The following is a 19,485-nucleotide window of genomic DNA, read 5'->3' as shown; positions in this document are numbered from 1 at the left end:
GGCCAAGGGACGTTATAGTTGGGTGACAATGACAGTTTAAACATACCGTTTTAAACCAACAAAACTGCTGACATTCACCAGTTATAATTATCTTAAAGGAACCCGACGCTGGCCTTTTGTTATTCTAAACTTCTTGGAGCCTTCGCAGGGGAAGGGAAGAACATTCCAGAACCAGATGTGGGTGTAGTAAAGGGAAGCTTCCCCCCCCCACTTCAAAGCTTCAAAGGCTGGCACCAGGTATAAATATATCAGTATTGGATCCTCAGAGCAACCTTTCAGTACACACCGCTACCAGTGAGCATTACAGAAGAAGAAAAGCCTTATTGCCCAGAGCACTACCATGTTGCTTGAGGCCTGCCTTGTTCCCCAGAAGACTGCCTTGCTGCTACTAGAGGACTGCTCTGCTGCTTGAAGCCTGCCTTGTTCCCCAGACGACTGCCCTGCTGCTTGAGGTCTGCCTGCTGTCTGAGAAGGAAGACTCGACCTTCTCTCTTCATCCTAGGCAAACCTGAGTCATTCTGAGGGTCAGTTGGCGGATCTCCTGTTTGAATTACAGGGACACAACCAGCTCCAGAGGCCTCCCAGAAATTGACCTGCTCCACTAGACCTGCCGAGACCTGCAACTGGACCTGTTCGAACCCTTCTGGCTCCTGCCGGAGTGAGTTCTTGATCTCCAAGAGGTACCTCACCAGGTCCTGGACCCTTGATTTGCATCAGTTTGAGCTCCTCTTAAAACGAAAGGTGTAATCCAGAAGTTTTGGGCCTTTCTGGATCACAAACGGGCCCATTTGTGCCAAGTTTCTGCCGCCCACAACAAACACCAATGCAAAGCTCTGGAGAACCTGACTCTTCACGCTACAGTGACTGCCTGCGACAACCGGTAACGCGAGATCTGCCGTTTGTGCTACAGCGACAACCATCTGCAATGCCAGGCCTGCTGCTTGGGCTACAGTGACGACCAGCCGCAACACTCACCCTGCTCCTCACGGCCTCCTCCAACGTGAACTGGACTCTTCGTGCTGGACTTTGAGAAGGTAACTTTATTAGCTGGACTAACCTGGTTCATGTATCAGGCCGACATTGCATCGCAGTCAGCCTAAAATTGTGACTTCTCCCAATCTAGCCCAACCAGATTACTGCAAGTGGCACTTAGTGCTTTTAGGTTCTACATTTGCATACCTCAAACTTTGAAATTCCATCTCTCCTGTTCTACTGATTGGCTTTTTATCATTCTGGCTTTATTTTAGTTGTTTCTCTGTTTTACCAAATTGGTGTGGCATTTTTCTTGTGTTGTGTTTTCACTTTATTACTATTTGTATGCAGCATAAATACTTTACAGAGTGCCTCTAAATTAAGCCTGGCTGTTGTTATGCCACGCTACCAGAGTGTTAAGCGCAGTTTAATTTAATGACTTATGTGGTTCATCCTGACGAGGATTGTGGTTGTTGCTTGAGTGGGGCTTCCACCCCCTCAACCAATAACCCAATTTCTTACAGACTACCTCACACTGTGCAAGTCATCATTGTTTTTATCACCTCTTCTCTTGACGTCATACTTGACCTGGTCCTTACATTCTTTAGTCTGCTCTGTAGGATGGTTTGGACTTTGGACTATCATGTTCAAGCTATATTGCGTTTAGCCTCAGGAAGAACGAAAAGCATCTTTGGTGAATAATAAATGCATTGTTTTCATTGCAGGCTACTGTGCTGGCTAGAATCATTCCAGACAACGAGTCAGCAAACACATCAGCTTTGGGGGTTAAAATTCTGGTGGATACCTTGCAGCATTCAACTTCTAACATCACCCTGGCTTTGGCTGCTGACTGCGTGGCACGGTTGGCGCACATTCAATCAGGTAACAATGTATGTTTCCAGAGAGGCGTATTTTTAGTCATGGTATAGTTGTTCTGAAGAATAGAGCCAGACCCAATGGCCTGTCTATATAGATAGTGTAGACACCATGTAGAGGTGTTAGCAAGAAGAAGCCAGAGCATGTGGTTCTCTACATGCAGCATCTTTTATACATCCCACAGAATACAAACGCATGGGCCATGCAAATTGCTACCAAACTTTACGGGTTTACTAGAGTAGTGCAAAGACCTGCTTCCGTTCATAGTGCACACTTTCACAGTGACGGCGTGCTCATAAAATGACTATCCAAGGAGTATGTCAGTGATCTTGATGACTTAAAGGCCATACTAGATGCTCCTATGATAGCTTTCTGGAATTCTCTGTTAGTAATGTATCTAGGAATCGTTGAAGTATTTTGGTAATCATCACATTGGGATAAAACAGTTTTGTAACTTATTTTCCAAATATGTATTGTAAAAAAAAAACTTCTGTAAATTAAGTGGAGCAAGATTCTTTGGACAATTACTCCATTATAGCTTCCTTTAAATTCTACTGGGTTAAAGACTAGGTAGGATACTAATTTCCATTTCAAATAATTAGCAATATTGATGGCGTGGAGCTCTTCTATATAATTGTTGTCCTGCGTTCTGCCTTCTTTCAATTATTCTTCGAGCTCCTCTGTGGACTGCTGCAAAGATTGAAATAAACAAAAGCATTGAAATATTTAGTTAATTGAATCAGGTGTTTTCCTCTCTGCTTTACCTTTCTCCTGAAAAACTGCCAGCTCTATATATCTATCAATTACGCTGATATTCGTTTGCATTAGTCATCCATGCACGCTGTCTTTGATCCTCATCTGATAGAGCGATGGCTCCCTAAACAGTGCTACAGCCCTCAAACATGGTGCCACTAGGAAAAGTTATGCATTACCTACATGGTCATCATGGGAGACATGACTGCATGGATCTTTCATCCACAGAACCGCAACACAATAGGAGGGGCAGGCAATAAAGAGAGATCCTGGGCAGCAAAGTAGGCAATGGATACAGCTCTGGTCTGGTGTGTTGGAGAAACCTAGAATTACAAGATGCCACTGAGTCTCAAGAGGGTTGCTGCCATTGGTGCAGAGCTGCCTGTGAGAAGTTGGCCTGATGTATGATGTCACTAGTTCTAGTGTACACCTTATATCAGTCCAAATACCCTTATGGTGATTGGTTGTAAAGTCAACCTTATAGACCAGCTATCCTAGTGGTAGCATGGACAAGAGCAGTCTTAGGCTAAACTCTGAATGGCATGTGAAGCCACTTTTCCCAGGTAGCCGGTCCCACGTCGCTCGTCGCCTCCACGGATCTCAGCTTTGCTGTCGATGTGGATCAGGGTCGGAGAAGTCTGGAAGTCAAGGCTCTGGTCGGGCTCTGCAGTCGGTTCCTCGTAGAACGTGGGCAAAGCAAAGGGTAGTCTCTTGATGGTGCCTGTTTGCACAGGGTAGCCACTCCTTGGCTACAAGGGAGATTCTTCAGTCTTCTTCTTTCGTCGAATGTCGAAGGTCCAGAGTTTCTGTTCAAGTTTGCAGGTTCGGGATAATCTAAAGTCTTGAGGCCCAACTCCCACTCTTATACTAATCTGGGGGGCTGGGATACCTGCTAGGTCACGCCTTATGGGTGGGACCTGGGAGGGGGTGGTTACACCCACTTCCCTTTGTCCAGTTTCGCGCCAGAGCTGGGGCTGGCGTGCCCCAGCACCGGTTTGAACTGGACAATGCATGGGACACCTTGTGTGCCCCAGGCATGTCTCATTCCTTTCAGCCCACCCTGCCCCAATACACTAAAGGCTGTCTGGGGAGGTGCTAGCACCTCCCCAAGCAGGAAACCTATTGTCCAGGCCTCCCTGGCTGGGATCACTCCCAGCAGCAGGAGGTCAGACTTGTGTCTGTGGCAGCAGCATCCATTTTGTGATGCTGAGGCTTTGGTTAGAGTTAAACAGCAAAGTAGGATTTTAACATGTTGTCTCTCCCTCTAGAAGGGAGGAATAATATCCTCATCACCAGAAATGGTATGGGGGTATTATTCCAAAGTGTTAGACACCTTACACGACATGTTTTGATAAAGCCAAACCATAGTTACCATAACCGTTTAAGATTATAAGGCACTTTAAGAGTATATGGTAGGCTATATCATAGAACAGCTATAAGGACATGGTTCCGAAAGCTGCAGACAGGCTCAGCTCATGCTAGAGCACCATCTCACATGTTACCAAGCACTCTGCCTCCAGGATTGTTAAGGCCTGCCATAGGAGTGACTGATAGGTACACATGTGTCTATATATAAGGGTAGATATAGGCATACTATATCTAAGCAAGGGGTGATTACACGACCTTGCCCCAGCTGAGTGATCAGCCAGTTGTGTCTGATTGGAAGGCCAGACCAGGGGTGGCATAATACATGCTGCAGCCCCTGGGAGGCCTAGGGTACACCTATGCCCTGGGTACCTAGGGTACACTGTACAGGGTCCAATAAGGTGATCCTTACCAATTGGTTATGTACCTAGGGTACATGGAGTCCATTTTAAAGAGAGAGCAGACAGCCTGAGACCCTGAATGGCAGGATCTCAGGCCAACTAAGTCGAAAAACCAGCTAGACACTAGGCAAAAAGTTGGGGGTAACCATAGTCAGATATCCACCTTCCTACACTGCCCACTTCCAATCCCCACCAGCTATATAGGTGGAAAAACCCCCCACTGGAAAACAAGACACCAGAGGTCAGTCTCAGTAGGAAAAATGGAAGAATTAATACATTAACCTAGGAAGAGGAATGAGCCGTTCTATTCTACTTCTGGTCAGTTGGAGCAGGGGCAAGGATATACGTTATTTGTATTTAGAAAATAGCAGCCGGGTCTTCTTGGGAGAATAGTGAAGTAGTACCCTTCTAGGAGCAGAGAAGTGATATCAGACCTACATGTAGACATTAAGAATCCAGGGTGACATATCACGTATCCAAACAATTTTTCAGCAAAAGCCCAAAATGTCACCTCTCAGGAACGCAGTCACTGTGTGGAAATGTGTGGTCACCTCCCCAGATCACTAGAGTAACTGCAGAGGAGGCTTTCACTTAACCACAGAGGTATATCATCATCATTTCTCTTCTGCAAAGCAGGAAGGGTATACCCAGTGGAGCTACCCCTGAGAATTCAGGAATCAAACTAATTAGCCACCCAAAATGAACCTCCCACCCCAAACATATGGGTAGAACCGTATAAGCTGACATGAAAGGCCACAAGCTGGAGCCGTTGAAATTAAAGTAAATTGAATGGTGACTGATCAGGTTAGATATCCTTGAAAATGTGAAGACCCAATCAATCAGCTGTTATAATGCCTAACTGTTTGAAGATTGCAGATAAAGGAAAACTGTGAAGCCAATCTAAATGTGTGGCAAAGAAAGATAAAGTTGAAAAATGTTGACACAGCAGTGTACCACACACCCATAGCTATGTGATAACCAGAAACTTAAGAATTATATTCAGCTTTTCATAAAGAACAAATGATCACAATCTTGTGCTTCCTTCTGTATTGTTTGTTTTCAACTGTACCCAAAACAAACTGGGCATCCTGTTGCAAATGAAGGGAAATTCTAATCTGGCCATCACAGATTCACCAGGTTCTGATCAAATTTGCCTTATAACTCTTGACCTTGCAGCATATCCAAACTAAACAACTCTTGCTGCCAAGCTCTCATCACCAAATTACCCCCCTCAACATTCTTTTGGGTTTGGGCTTACAACAAACCTGTTCGCTTTTCTATTGGTTGACAGAAAAGTAAATTTAGGAGAACTGACAAACAAGGTACATTTAGGAGGATTCTTCAAACTTGGGTGTAAATGTGTATATCAGAGTCAGGTTGTATTTCTATTTTGAATAGATCTAATCATTTTTCAGGGAGAGGAGCTCCTGAATCAGTCTTTCTTACTTGAACTCTAACTCTTCATGCTCCTCATGTGACATCTCTAATCCATCGATTAGATAGAAGAAAATCTAGGCTGCATTTCAAGATGTTTATGTAGCTGAAACCATGGAATGTTGTGAGGTAAAGCTGAATTAAAACAGAATATTCTAAGAGCAATAGAGATAGAAGAGGTGACCCACTTCCTGATATTCTAAGAATAGTTGCTTAAGAAAAACCTCCCAAAACACAGGGAAATTGTCATCATATTTTAGTCTTAAGACATCTCATTGACAAAAGCAATTTTGTGGCACAAGTCATACAAAAGACTGTTTCAAACAAACATGAATTTTAATGGTATGGGACCAGAAAAAATGGACTAAGTATCAATATATTATGCCCTAAATATCTTTTAATATGCTACCCCATTTTAGTTAGTAATAGAACATCTGCAGGCAACGGCATCACATTTTTGTAAATGATATTTAGAAGACATTATTTATGCTAGATTATATTTTTCTTAAGGATCTCCTAAAATACAAACCCACCCACAATGAGAGAAAAAACAACTAAAGTTGAGGCAAGTCTTAGAAATATCAACATTGTTTCACAAAGTCTGTCTGATGTAAGGACACTGGATCTGAAGAACATTGGGCAAGTGAAGGGAGAAGGGATGGGAGGAACAGGGTAGATTTAAAAGAAATATGGAATAAGGATGACTTTACTAAGCCAAGCCCCTTAAGTGATCTACTAGCGGTTAGTTCTTCTAACATTGACCCCTAGAAACAAATGGAGGAAAAAGTGTACCTTTTTCTGTTTACCCAGCAGGAGCACCAACCACATTGTTTAAGTGCCAGTGGTGGAAAAGATTACTTACTTGCCAACTGAGAAAGTATGAAATGAAAAAGTGAAAGCAATGGTGGCTTCTGCAATTGTCCAATTTTAGAAAAATAATATTGTTCAGAATAATTCTTCAAAACTCAATGAGTAAGGGGGCGTGGCTTGCAGCCAATGAAGATGGCCGCAGCTTAGAAGAGCTCCAGGACCCCCGGAGGCCGCAACCGAAATCCGCATATTAATCCGTACCCACAGGCTGGCAGTAACGTCTGGCCCAGACATCGGAACCCCTGCGGCACGCGTGAAGCGAGCCAAGAGACTTCCACCTGCACGCAAACTGTCAGATTGCGGAGCGCTCGCAGCGGGGCCTGAGATCGCATGACAAGCCGGGGACTCAAGTACGAGCCTGCCCAGCGCGAGACCCTGAAGGCGGACGATAGCAACGCAGCACCGGTGCGGGTGGGGCCGGGTTGAGTGACGCCCCCCCCTCACAGCTCCGGGCCGCTCTACAGCCTGCCATTAAGGTACCGAGCCCCAATAGCGCCAGAATTTACCAACAGTTGGCCCTTAACCTTGCGCGCTAAAGACTGGGATACCGCTGGGGGTGGAGACGGCGGCCCGCTCCACGCCGTCTCCGCGGCGAAAGTGCGGGCACCCATCTACCATCGTAACCAGCCCTGATAGCAAGGTCCGGCCTCTGGGAGCACGGCGGGGAGGCGGTGACCCCCACGTGCGGCTTGCAAGTAGCGAAATTGCCTGGCCTCCACTCCCCTGCAGCATAAAATAAAAGAAAAGACAGGAGGGTGCCTCTGGGCCCGTGAGAAACCCCAGTGCCCCCGCTCCAAGTGCCCTGCGAACCCGCTGGCAGCAACCACCACACTACCGGCGGCAAGGTCAATGAAATGGCATCAGTGACTGCCCAAGGTGCCATAATCCATGAGCGCCGCCACATTTGAACCCCCCAACCTGGCAGCGGAGGCATAATACGGCTGGTGAGAAACCCGACAGACCGCGTGCCAGACAAAAAGGTGCAGGTAGGCGGCGGTGAGTACCACTGGCTGTTATCCAGTGACTGGCGCCCGGTGCACCCGGTCAGGGCACCATGGCGGGCCGGGGCCAAAGAGGGACACCCAACATACCAGATTGGATAAATATGCATATTCCAAGGACGAGTCCACTGACCCAAAAGGGGCTGCCGCGGATGACGCAGCTACCAAAGGTTCCACACCAACAAAGAATATTACTTTGCAAGACATTATGTCTATGCTCAATAAGGTCCACGCATCGCTGGAATCCCGCATAGATACAGTCACCACGGAACTGTCCCTCATACGTGCAGACTTTAGAAACCTCAGCTCGCGAGTGACAGAAGTGGAAAAGATGACGACGGAGTTAAGCACGGACACACGTGCACTTAAGAACCAAGTGAAGCAGCTTGAGTCGGATAACAAGCAAATGGCAGCAAAACTAGACGATTTTGAAGGTCGCTCCCATTGCGACATCGTCCGATTCATAGGTGTGCCGGAAGGAACAGGAGGTCCTCGATGGCGCCACCCCTACAGTACCAGCACACAACAATCTCCTTTTTCCGGGACTACACTGCGTCTGTCGCCAAGCAGCGGCGACATTTTATGGCCGTAAAGTAGGAGCTCCGGAGCCGAGACCTTAAGTACTCCATGATGTTCCCTGCTAAATTGAGAGTGGAGGCAGACGGGAAAACGTGGTTTTTCAACGCACCTGATGAGGCACAGGACTGGCTAGAGGGCTGGCGACAAGTTCCCTACCGCAATGGCTCCGGCCGCAACAAAAATAACGATTGCCATACGCCGCCAGGAACACAATCTCAATACTGAATGGAAAGGACGACAGGGGTGGATGATCAGGATACAGTACAGCTGACTGAACCCTGAACTTCAGACACTCTCAGAGGACGGTTTGGTCCCAAGTCGTGCACGACAGTCAGGTTCAGACTAAACGATGGAACCCAGGAGGCGACGAAACGGACAAGTGCAGAAAATAAACACTAAGGAAACGGACAACGAGCCCATTTGAAACCGGCCGCTGCCGGGCCTTGATATGTAAAGAAGTGGCAAAACAAAGACACTCTCCACCCAACTACGACCTTGCCATACCAGACATTTTTGGACACTAACTCCGTGATGCGGCCAAGAAAAACGGGGAAAACCTGTGAATGCTCCTCTCCCCCTACAGATGTATTGGGTAAAGGGATTTAGGCCCTCTGCAAAGTTGGGTTGGCGGGAAGTTTCTATACCGTCTTGCAGGGAAGCAGGGAGGGGGGAGGGACCCAGGGTTAATAAGGGAAGTTTTGGTTTGTTGCATTGTTCTGTTTCAAGGCGCACTGTATGCTTATGTCAGCAATTCCACCGGACCTGCACCGTTACTTAGACCTTACAGCACACACCACCACTACTCCGCATGATCGATACTCCTGACACGCCTCAACAAGACCAAATGTGCATGCAAACCCTGCCCATGATCTCTTGGAACGTTAATGGTCTCCGCAACAAGTTGAAACGCAGATTAGTCCTCCAATACCTAAAGCGCAAGGCACCAGCCATCACAGTGATACAAGAGACCCACCTGACAGGGACGACATGTAAAGCACTTGACAGATGGGGCTTTAAATTAGCGGTCCACTCAGAGTTCACAACCGGTTCTCGCGGGGTGGGGATTCTTATTAAAAACCAATACCCAATAATAATCAAAAGGACATATACAGATGACCATGGCCGGTTCGCGGCACTGACATGTCAATGGGAGGGCCGTCTACTCAAGGTAGTCTCAGTTTATCTCCCCCCAGCGCTTCACTCAGTGACATACCCAGCGCTAGGAGCGTGTTTACTGCAGCTCCTACAGGGCAATTTAATCATAAGCGGAGACCTCAACGCTACGCTAGAGGACACCATGGACCGCACACCCCCACGACCCCAACATAGGACACACTCGGCACTCACAGACTTCATGGAGACAGTGGGCCTCGCAGATATCTGGAGGCACCGTTACCCGCAGGGACGCCAATACACATACCACTCGGGCGCCCACAACAGCTTGTCGCAAATTGACCACATATTAGCACCGGCGGGTGAAACAACTCACTTCCTGGAGATCTCCCACTTGCCAAGAGGTATCTCCAACCATTCCCCACTCAGTACTACATACACATGGCAAACCACAACTCGACATAGGACATACCCGATCTACCCCGGATATTTGAAAAACCCAGAGATAGAGAAGGGATTATCAGATGCTACCACGCACTACTTTAACGAAAATGAGACTTCGGTCCCCTCACCGCTTACACTGTTGGAGGCGTACAAAACGGTGTTCCGTGGGCAGGCAATTTCACTAATAACACAACAAAAGAGAGATAAAACCCAACGAGTGGAAGCGCTTGAGCGAGAAATAGACGATCTAGAAAAGACTCAGGGGCCAGATCCTTCTGACGCTGTCACACATAGACTGCTCCTTGAAAAACAAGAATATAAAGACTATTTATGGGAAGAAACTAGGTCACGACTATCGACAACGCAAAATACAATATATGAAATGGGTGACAAAGCGGGCAAACTACTGGCCTGGCTTGACAAACGCGAGAAAGCGGATAGATGGGTGGCAGAACTTTGCCTGCCTACGGGAGACACCACGCAGAACCCACAAGAGGTAGTAGATCTCTTAGCACACCATTACGAACAAGTCTATGCATCAGTACGTACACACACACAGGAGGAGTTGGAAGACTTCCTCCGTGACATCCGCCTCCCTAAACTTACGGAGGAGGAGTCTCCGCTTCTGGAAGCAAACCTTTCAACAGACGAACTAGCCTTAGCAATCAACAAAATTCAGTCTGGGAAGGCCCTAGGCCCCAACGGAATCCCCATAGAATGGTTTAAACGTAACACTACGATGCTAGTGCCCCACCTTTTAACAATGTTTGAAGCTGGTCTAGAAGTGAGAGAACTGCCACGAGACCAGCGAATGGCGACCATAGTGGCCATTCGCAAACCTGGGAAACCACAGATGGAATGCACCTCCTACAGGCCTATATCCCTGATAAACGCGGAAGCCAAAATCTTGGCCAAAACCTTGGCCAAACGACTCACACCGTATCTAGCTAAATTAATACACCCAGACCAGTTGGGCTTCATGGCGGGGAGAAATACGGCCCTAAACCTAAGACATCTCCACGGAGTTCTGGGGCGCAGGCATATGATACAGGAAGACGCCATTGTGCTCTCACTGGATGCACGAATGGCCTTCGATACGGTTGAATGGCCCTTCCTGTTTGCTGTCCTCAAGAAGCTAGGATTTGGCCCAACGTTCTGCTCCTGGATACAACTCCTCTACACCAATCCTCTGGCACACGTAGTGGCAAATGGGCACATCTCCAGAGAATTCCCACTGCATCGAGGCACACGACAAGGCTGCCCACTGTTGCCACTGCTCTTCGCCCTAATACTGGAACCCCTGGCAGCATGGGTGCGGCAAGACCCGCTCATTCATGGACTCCGCTGGACTGCTGACTACGAGGATCATATATCGCTGTACGCAGACAACATTCTTTTGTATCTGGCCTCTCCTAGAAGATCCTTGTCGTGCCTCCTAGATATTTGTGAATCCTATGGGAGACTCACAGGCTACACAATAAATTGGACGAAATCCGTACTCTATGTTCTGCATGGCCCCCCACCGCGACTGCCGACTGGCTGTAATATTACAATAGTAACGGATCACTTTAAGTACTTAGGGATACATATCACGCACAGCCCTGAGATATTCACGGCCCTCAACCTACACGCCCCCCTACAACAGCTGCAACAAGACACTAAGCACTGGCAATCTCTACCATTAACACTCTTAGGTAGGGCGGCGCTCTTCAAAATGATGGCGCTACCACATTTCCTCTACGCCCTCCAAAAATCCCCCTTCCCGATCCCCCAGTCCTACTTCCGAGCTATAGAAGCAGAGATCACTAAGTTCCTCTGGGATAACAAACCAGCTCGCATAGCGATGGTTAAACTGTGTCGAACATGGTACAATGGGGGAATAGCGCTTCCAAATATCCAGACCTACTATTGGGCATCCCAACTAACGGTAATTAACAACAGGCTGCATGTCCCTCACACAGACCCGGCTTATGGGCTGGATAGGGTGGGAATGGGAGACAAAGGCCCGTATTATGCACTATACAACAAACCGCAGGCCCTGCTGGGCCGACGAACCACACGCTCCAGATATGGCAGACAGTACGTAAAAAATTGGGATGGCACAACAGAATCACACAGGCAACGCCGCTTTGGGACACGGACAGACTGGGTAGACTGGGCAAGAGCAAGGGGTTCCAACAATGGGATGCTATCGGCATCTCCAAGGTCGGAGACCTCTGGGTACGGGGGCAAATGCTTACCTTTGATCAACTCCAATCCAAATATGGGATGGCACCAACGGAGCGATTCCGATATTATCAAATAAAGCACGCCTTAGAGGCAGCAATCCCGCCCGCCACAGATCTACCTGAGGCCTCGCCATTAGAGGACAGATTACTTACGGAATACATGGATAAAAAGGCAATTTCCATGACGTACCGGAAAATCATTAACAATGCACCTGACCCCATGCAAAAGCTCCGTGATAAATGGGTCGTGGAACTGGGGGACCTGGACGATTCAGACTGGCAGGGCGCATTAGCCTCACCTAGGGAGGTGGCAATCCCGTCTAGACTTCGTCTGATCCAACTTAAGATCCTACATAGAGTACACTATACACGACCGACACTCCACAAAATAGGGAGAACTGACAATCCACTTTGTTTGAGGGGATGTGGGGCACTCAGAACTTTTTTTCACACCATCTGGGAATGCCCTGTTATAGCAATGTATTGGAAATTAGTAATGAAAAAAATCACATGATTCAGTGGCAGTCCAGTTCCGCCTGGGCCCAAACGCTGCCTCCTAAACATATGGGAACCCACAGACCTGAGCACCGTAAGACAAACATGGGCCACCTTAGGAATGATGTTGGCAAAAAAGAATATCGCTAGACATTGGGGCGCAACAGCCGCCCCCACACTCGCAGAATGGTGTAAAGACATGGATCTAGCTATGGTGGCGGAAAAGACTGTGTGTGTACGCAGGGGGTGCCCGAAAAAGTGGATACGACTATGGAAAGGGTGGAACACATACAGGGGGGAGATCTGTACCTTACCGCTTATACCACAAGACCCAGAAGTATTATAACAGAGGTTTCCAAAATACAATACTGTAATATGCATGCGATGTAATATATATGTATATACGACGGTGCACAGATAACTGAAGATAGAAAATTCTTCCGGTGGATATACCACATACAACAAATGTAATATGGTATGCCTGACTATATGTGTACTTTGTTCATGTGCCATTTTATTTTGAAAAATAAAAATATATTTAAAAAAAAAACCTCAGTGAGTACTAGAAAAAGGAAGTACCAACAATACATTACAATGAAGACCACAGTAAGGGAGTATGCATGTGTCTTTTAAAAACATCCAATACTCTTCAGACACAATTCCTCACGTTTGCAACGATCGATAAAGGTGAAACACCAGAATTCCTGTTGGTAAAAATTGAAGCATTTTCCAAGGAAAACCAAATATGAATGACAAGGATTCCCCTTAAGGAACAGTGAGTTATGCAAAGAGAAAAGTGGGGAGTCATGATATGTTTATTAATTCTTAAAGGAATAAGGCGATGGAGGACATTGTTTATTGATCTACATAATGTTTATTAGTTTACATACCCAAGGGCGTTTTTGAAATCTTGTTTGCTCAAACTGTGAAGATCTGATGGAAGAGTGTGCCTCTTAGCCCCTCTGCAGTGGTCATGTTATTTTATTAGTTTTGGCCTTAGTTTTTATGTTGCAGCTGGGTGTACTTTTCCTAGGATCCTATGACCACAGCATTGCCCTGACAGAGTAAATTCCCATCCACCAAATTCTAAATCGCTCCCCTCCTTTGTTATTTTTGATGGTGGTCACCGGGGCCGAAATCAGTCCGGGTGGGGGCCGGGTGGCACCCCATTTCAAAATAAAGCTAAGCCCCAGGGAGGTGATGGATCCCAGGGCCGTAAATGGCTCAGGATAGGGGACTCTGATTTTTCCTGTGATTATATAAAAAAAATATTTTTAAAAAATCCCAGCAATTGCTAATATTTTATTTTGGGGAGAGGGTGTGAGTGGTGCCCTGCTCCCCAAGCCAGTCATGCATCCCCGGGAGCCCATCCGCCAGGGCCAATTTCATATTAAAGGGGAGGGGGTGCACAACCCCCTCCCTAGCCTATTAAGGCCCTGGGGCCCCAAGCCCCTGGGCCAATACTTCAGAAAAAAGGGGAGAGGTGCATGCGGTCCCCCTCCCTGAGCATGTTATGGCCCCAGGGAGCCCACACCCCAGGGCCAATAAATTAAAACCCCATCTCCTGGGGCCGGCTCAATGACTATGTATCGTCGAGCCTACTCCAGGGACAAAGTAGTTACCCTGCCCACAGCAGCGTGGGCACGGATGGAATGTTTGCTCCCACCAAGAGGGAGCTTTAAAAATGCTCCTACCTGGTTGTTGCAGATATGCGTTTCCCAGCCCATACTCTTGTGGGCAGGGAAACTCATATTGCTCTCTCCCAGTGGTAGCAGTGATAAATACCTGCTACTGCCAGGTGGGAGCAATGCCGGCCCTCAATCCATCCAGGATGAGTGCATGCAGGCAGCCGGCGGGGCAGGAAGGCGTAGCATTTTGACACATTCCTAGTTCTACCACTTCCCTGGGGCAGCGTAACACAATGCAATGACCTGCACTGCCTTCGTTACTCCAGATTTACCAAGCCACACAAGACAACGCAAGGTGGCTTTGCGTGGCTTTGTAAGTCACATTCTAGTCGCAAGGCAGCACTAGTGTTTGCCTGGAGGTACTCTGCCATAAGAAGGCGTTCCACGGGTGCAGCGTGGGTTTCCCTACACATTCACCCATGGATTTTGATGCATTCCCAGATTTACCAACACTGGCAAACCTGGGAATGTGTCAAAATGCTACGCCTTCCCAGGGGAGGCACAATGAGGAGAAATATCTTTATTTCTCCTCATTGTTTCATTGTATTTTGCAGCACACTTAGAAAGAGGAAAATGCCTCTGAAGATTATTTTTGTGCAGGATGGTGACCCTGCCTGCACAAACACAATCCTGCCTACAATGCAGGCACCCTCATACCATGGTGCAAGGTTGCTTGCATTGGTGCAAGGCAGCACATTCTACACCAGCACAAGGAGATGACAGGAATTCCCCATATAATGTTAAATATCGTGCATTTTTGCCCTTTCACGCAGTGCAACAAGGTATCTTGATGCGTTGGATCAAAGTTTGATAAATCTGGGTCTTGGAGCATGATGATCATCTAAAATTACTGATTGATTACACATGCACCACTAATACTAACCATTTATTTAGAAATGTGTACGTCGGGCAGATTGAAAATACCATAGGGGACTTGTGAAATCACATTTGACCCCTATAGGATTATCACATTATCAGACAACAAACCACATGTTAAAAACATCATACTTTGTATTGTAAATGCAAACTTAAGTAATAGCGAGGTGTAAATGAACTAATTATTGTTATTAACCCATATCAACTTTGATCATTAATCACTGTCAACATTATTATATCAGTAAAACATTTTAAAATTAAGCAAAACATGTCTGTGGTTTTCAAATATTTTCAGGTTCCATGAAATAGAAACAGAAAAACAGACCCTACAGAGCATCACTTAATAATCGCGTAAAATCCTAGATTCAGCCCCTAGAGAACCATATGCAACCTGCACCTTCATTTAACACCTTTAGGCCACATAAAATGCAGCCATACAGTTAGCCCTACAGAGCACTACTCTCCCAGCCGTAGAACAAAAGCTCCAGATTTGGGAGTGCTTTAAAAATTAAGTTGAAATTCCAGTGGTTCCTAGACCCCTCAAACATAGGGTCAGTTGTTGAAAAATGAGTCCTACGGAACTTTCAATAACTCCTACAGCCCCCACAACACTTTCCAGATTTGTTGTCGGTGCCCAACCTGGGGCCACCACAAGAAGAGAAAAACCTATGCACAGGGCATTACGGGGTACTCTTACAGGTAAGCAGTGAATTATCAAATGAGCGACTCTCCCGCTGCTTCGGGTAGAGATGCTTTTTCATTTTGAGGTTGCATGCTACCTGTTCCTTTTTTCTGTTAGTATTGGGGTGCCCAGTCCCGCCCGGGCACCCCACGTCCTCCCAACATTGTGGACAGCCCAAGGAGTCCACCCCTGACTGCTCCTCCAGCTCCCACTCGATCACCTCTCTCTTGCCCCCAAGGGTGTCAGCAGCTCTTTTGTCCCCCGCAGACATGGACACGGGGAGCGGGGAACGGGTCCACCACTGGTGGGGTGCGCACAACAGCTCTCCCCAGCCTCTTGGCTTGTTGGGGTCCCGGAGATGAGGTCCTAGGCCCCTTTCTTTTTTGTTAAGGGGATACAACGCCACTTTGCTTTTCTTTGTGGCAGCCCCTGGGGAGAGGGTCACACCCGGGGGTGATTGAAGATAAGGGGAGGGGGCTCAATGCACCCCACCTCCTTACTGGGGCAAATACATAAATCCTGTGCCGGGCCCTAGCTCAACCCTGGGGTAATTTTTGAAGCTCGACAGAGCCCATGCACTCCAGTTCTTGAAGAAAAATTGACAAAGGTCAGCAACCCTAAAAAGGCCATAGGACGGGCCCCATTGAACCGATTTGGATGATCTTGGGCTCGTTTTACTCCTGGTGGTGATGTCTAGCCATCAGGAGCAGTTTTGGCAGACTTCCTCACATCCAAAGTAGTGGTGTAATTTAAAGGGAGCTGGGTGCACTAGCTCCCTGTGCCAGCTTCCCTCCTAATCTTGGTCTGTAGGTGCAGAAATCCAGATCTTTCCCCCAACCGGTCCTTAGGGGATGTTTGGGGGCCAGGCACTGGTCCTGGGGTCAATGGAGGCAGGTTCCTTAGTCCTTTTGGGAATCGAGGAGTTTCTCCTTCCAGTTGTCCGTGGCTGTCACAGTCCCAGGGTCCAGCAGCGAATGTCACTAACTGCACCAACCAAGAAGAGAGTCTCCCCCTTGGGCAAGACTTTTAAGTAGGGGCAGAAAGTTATAGAATCCAGGCACCCCTGCCCAATCCTAGTGTACCGCATCGTCTCTCCGCCCCTGTCCCGACCCTCCTACACAGCATGGTGGGACAATTCAAAAAGGAGTCACTGGTCACATCTGCTCCAGGGATCTGAGCACCACCCATCACTGCCATCACTGCCAGGGACTTTACCAAAATTATTTCAAAGAGGAGCCCCCTCCTATGTTGACTCCAGTTTTTATTCCCACCCTTTCCTCAACAAGGGTGGAGGGAAGCACTGGTAATAACTCCTTTTGTGTGGGTGGCCTATGTCCCTGCTGCTGGAGAGAAATGTAATTAACTTGGCCCAGCATGGTGACAAAAGGGCTCTGATCTTGAGCAGAGCCAGAAAAATTTGACATTTCTTTATTTTTTTTTTTAGACTCTTTTTATTCAACACGCTCAGTAGACAGCACAATAACATTTGCCAAAGCATGCACATTGGAGATCCACTTACATAGTTCAGGATGACAAATGGGAGGGTGGGGCAGAACCCATTTTGCCAATAAGGAAGAAACAGCATTAAAGGAGTACCATTCTCTAATCGTCTAGTGCCTCTCTGATGTCCACATGGCTCTCCAGCGACCCCCTGTAGGCTCGCCACGGAGCCCACACCTTTTTTCATTTCTTAACACATCCTCTGCTCATGTATACCATTTCCTCTGCTCTCTGACACCAGTCTATGTCCTTCTCCCAGTCTGTCACTGAAGGGAGAAGTGGCGCCCCCCCCACCCCCTAGCAATAATACATTTCACGATTCTCGCTGCCAGCATAAGCCATACAGTGACATACTTGGGCCAGACTACCTCCCCCTTAATTATAAGCAAATGCCATTTTGCGTGTAGCGGCACGTCAGCACCCACCACCCTGGCCAATATTGCCGTGACCCTGCGCCAAAATTGCACTATCTTAGGGCATTCCCACAGGATATGAAGGAACGTTCCCTCATTCTGGCAACTTCGGATGCACTGCGGTGATGGTGCCCTACCAATCTTGTGTAAAAGCGTTGAGGGGGTAATAGGAGCGATGCAAAATCCGGACCTGGATCAGTCAAAAACAAACTCGTGTTGCTATTTCCAGCGGGCCCCGGAGTGCCTCCTGCCACTCTTCATCATCTATGTTGCCCAGGTCGTCCATCCAGGTGGCCCTTAAGGCTATCAACTGGTCAGGCAGATTATTCATAAGCTTCCGGTATATTGTTGAAATTGCTTTCTCGGGGATAGGGTCAATTAGAAGTCTGTCTTCAAGGGGAGAATAGTCAGGAAGGGAGAGGTCCCCCCTCAGCTGTGCCAACAGTGCATGTCTGAGTCTTAAGTAGTGGAATCTCTGGGTCTCAGCCAGCCCAAACGCCCGCTGTAGTTCCTCAACCGGAAGTGGGGCCCCTTCCCTCCACACGTCGCCAAGTCTCTCCATATCTATAGTCTTCCAGCCTGAGAACCCTTGAAGCGAGCCCACTTCTCTTGACTTAGCACTGTACCACTGTTGGTCAATTTGTTCTGCCACCCCAGTGCCCGATTTGCCTCCCTCCAGCATGCCACAACTTTCACTGTGTGTGGGGGCCAACTAGGGTCATTCCGTCATGCATACAGCAACGGCTAACAGTTCCCTGCCGGCATTGCGTACCGATCTACCCTGTACGCCGGTTCATCTCCTTCCGTGTACACCCAGTTGCTAACTACTAGCAGTTGCGATGCCCAATAATATAGTCTCACTTCTGGTATTGCCAGACCTCCATCGTATACCCCACTTTGCAACTTATGCAGCGCTATCCTGAGCGTGCCCACCTGCCATAGCAGTTCCCGAATATCCTGAGCAACCTTTTGAACAAAACAGTCGGTGTTACAGGATATGGGGTACTTCGCAGAATGTACAACAAGCGCGGCAGTGCCATCATCTTAAAGAGGGCCGCCCTGCCCACCAGGGACAGTGGTAGGGTTCGCCAATGATGCACGTAACTGTGGAGTCCCTCTAATTGGGGGTTAAGATTCCTTTAAAAAAAAAAAAACAATATGACAATTCTTGATGGCTCATAAAATGTACAGAAACCTTCCTGGAACTCTCAGATTTGATTCTGGTGCATATGCTCCCTCTAGGTGTAGAATAATGCGTCACTGCACACAAAACAGTAAACCACATTAACTTTCCCTCTGAGTGTACACTAACATTATAAGGCCTACCCGGGTCAATATCTAATCCCGCAGATCCCCTCTGCACCAGTTACAGGGCTGCGCGCAACAGTAGTTTCACACACAGCCCTCACACGTGTGCACATGTAGTCAAGGGTAATCAGCCAAATGCCCCCTCCTCCAGCTGCGTCGCAGCGGCCTTATCTTAAAAAGGTTAATACTGGCAGTAAACCTCCACCGGTCATTTGCCATGTGATTATCGCGGGTGAGATATGTATTGAGCATCACCCACAGTATAAATCCAGGTGTACTGAATGGCAGGAACTCAATTGCAACAAATGGCACTTTATTTACATTTGGTTAATGAAATGAATGGTCCATGCCATTTAAATAAATGAATAATTAAGTCAGTGCACCTGCTTCATCACTACATATAATGGTTGCTCACAAAGAATTTACAAATGTATCTGTAAACATTGGTCAATTCTTAAAAGTGATACAGTTATAGGTCCTGACTTAC

General features: G+C 47.5%; 1 protein-coding gene across 2 annotated transcripts in view; it reads left to right on the top strand.

Annotated features, from left to right (window-relative positions):
• LOC146775949 (uncharacterized) overlaps positions 1 to 19,485 on the top strand; it is a 790,744-nt gene that overhangs the window by 670,637 nt on the left and 100,622 nt on the right. For both annotated transcript variants that reach the window (XM_085637356.1, XM_085637355.1), the window contains exon 9: positions 1,698 to 1,854. In XM_085637356.1, the coding sequence (XP_085493482.1) occupies positions 1,698 to 1,854 (157 nt within the window). The remainder of the gene's footprint in view (positions 1 to 1,697; positions 1,855 to 19,485) is intronic.

Source organism: Triturus cristatus, chromosome 12 (assembly GCF_964204655.1).
Source record: "Triturus cristatus chromosome 12, aTriCri1.1, whole genome shotgun sequence".
NCBI classification, from domain to species: domain Eukaryota; kingdom Metazoa; phylum Chordata; class Amphibia; order Caudata; family Salamandridae; genus Triturus; species Triturus cristatus.
Note: the sequence above shows the minus strand (reverse complement) of the source record. Positions and strands in the feature narration are given on the sequence as shown.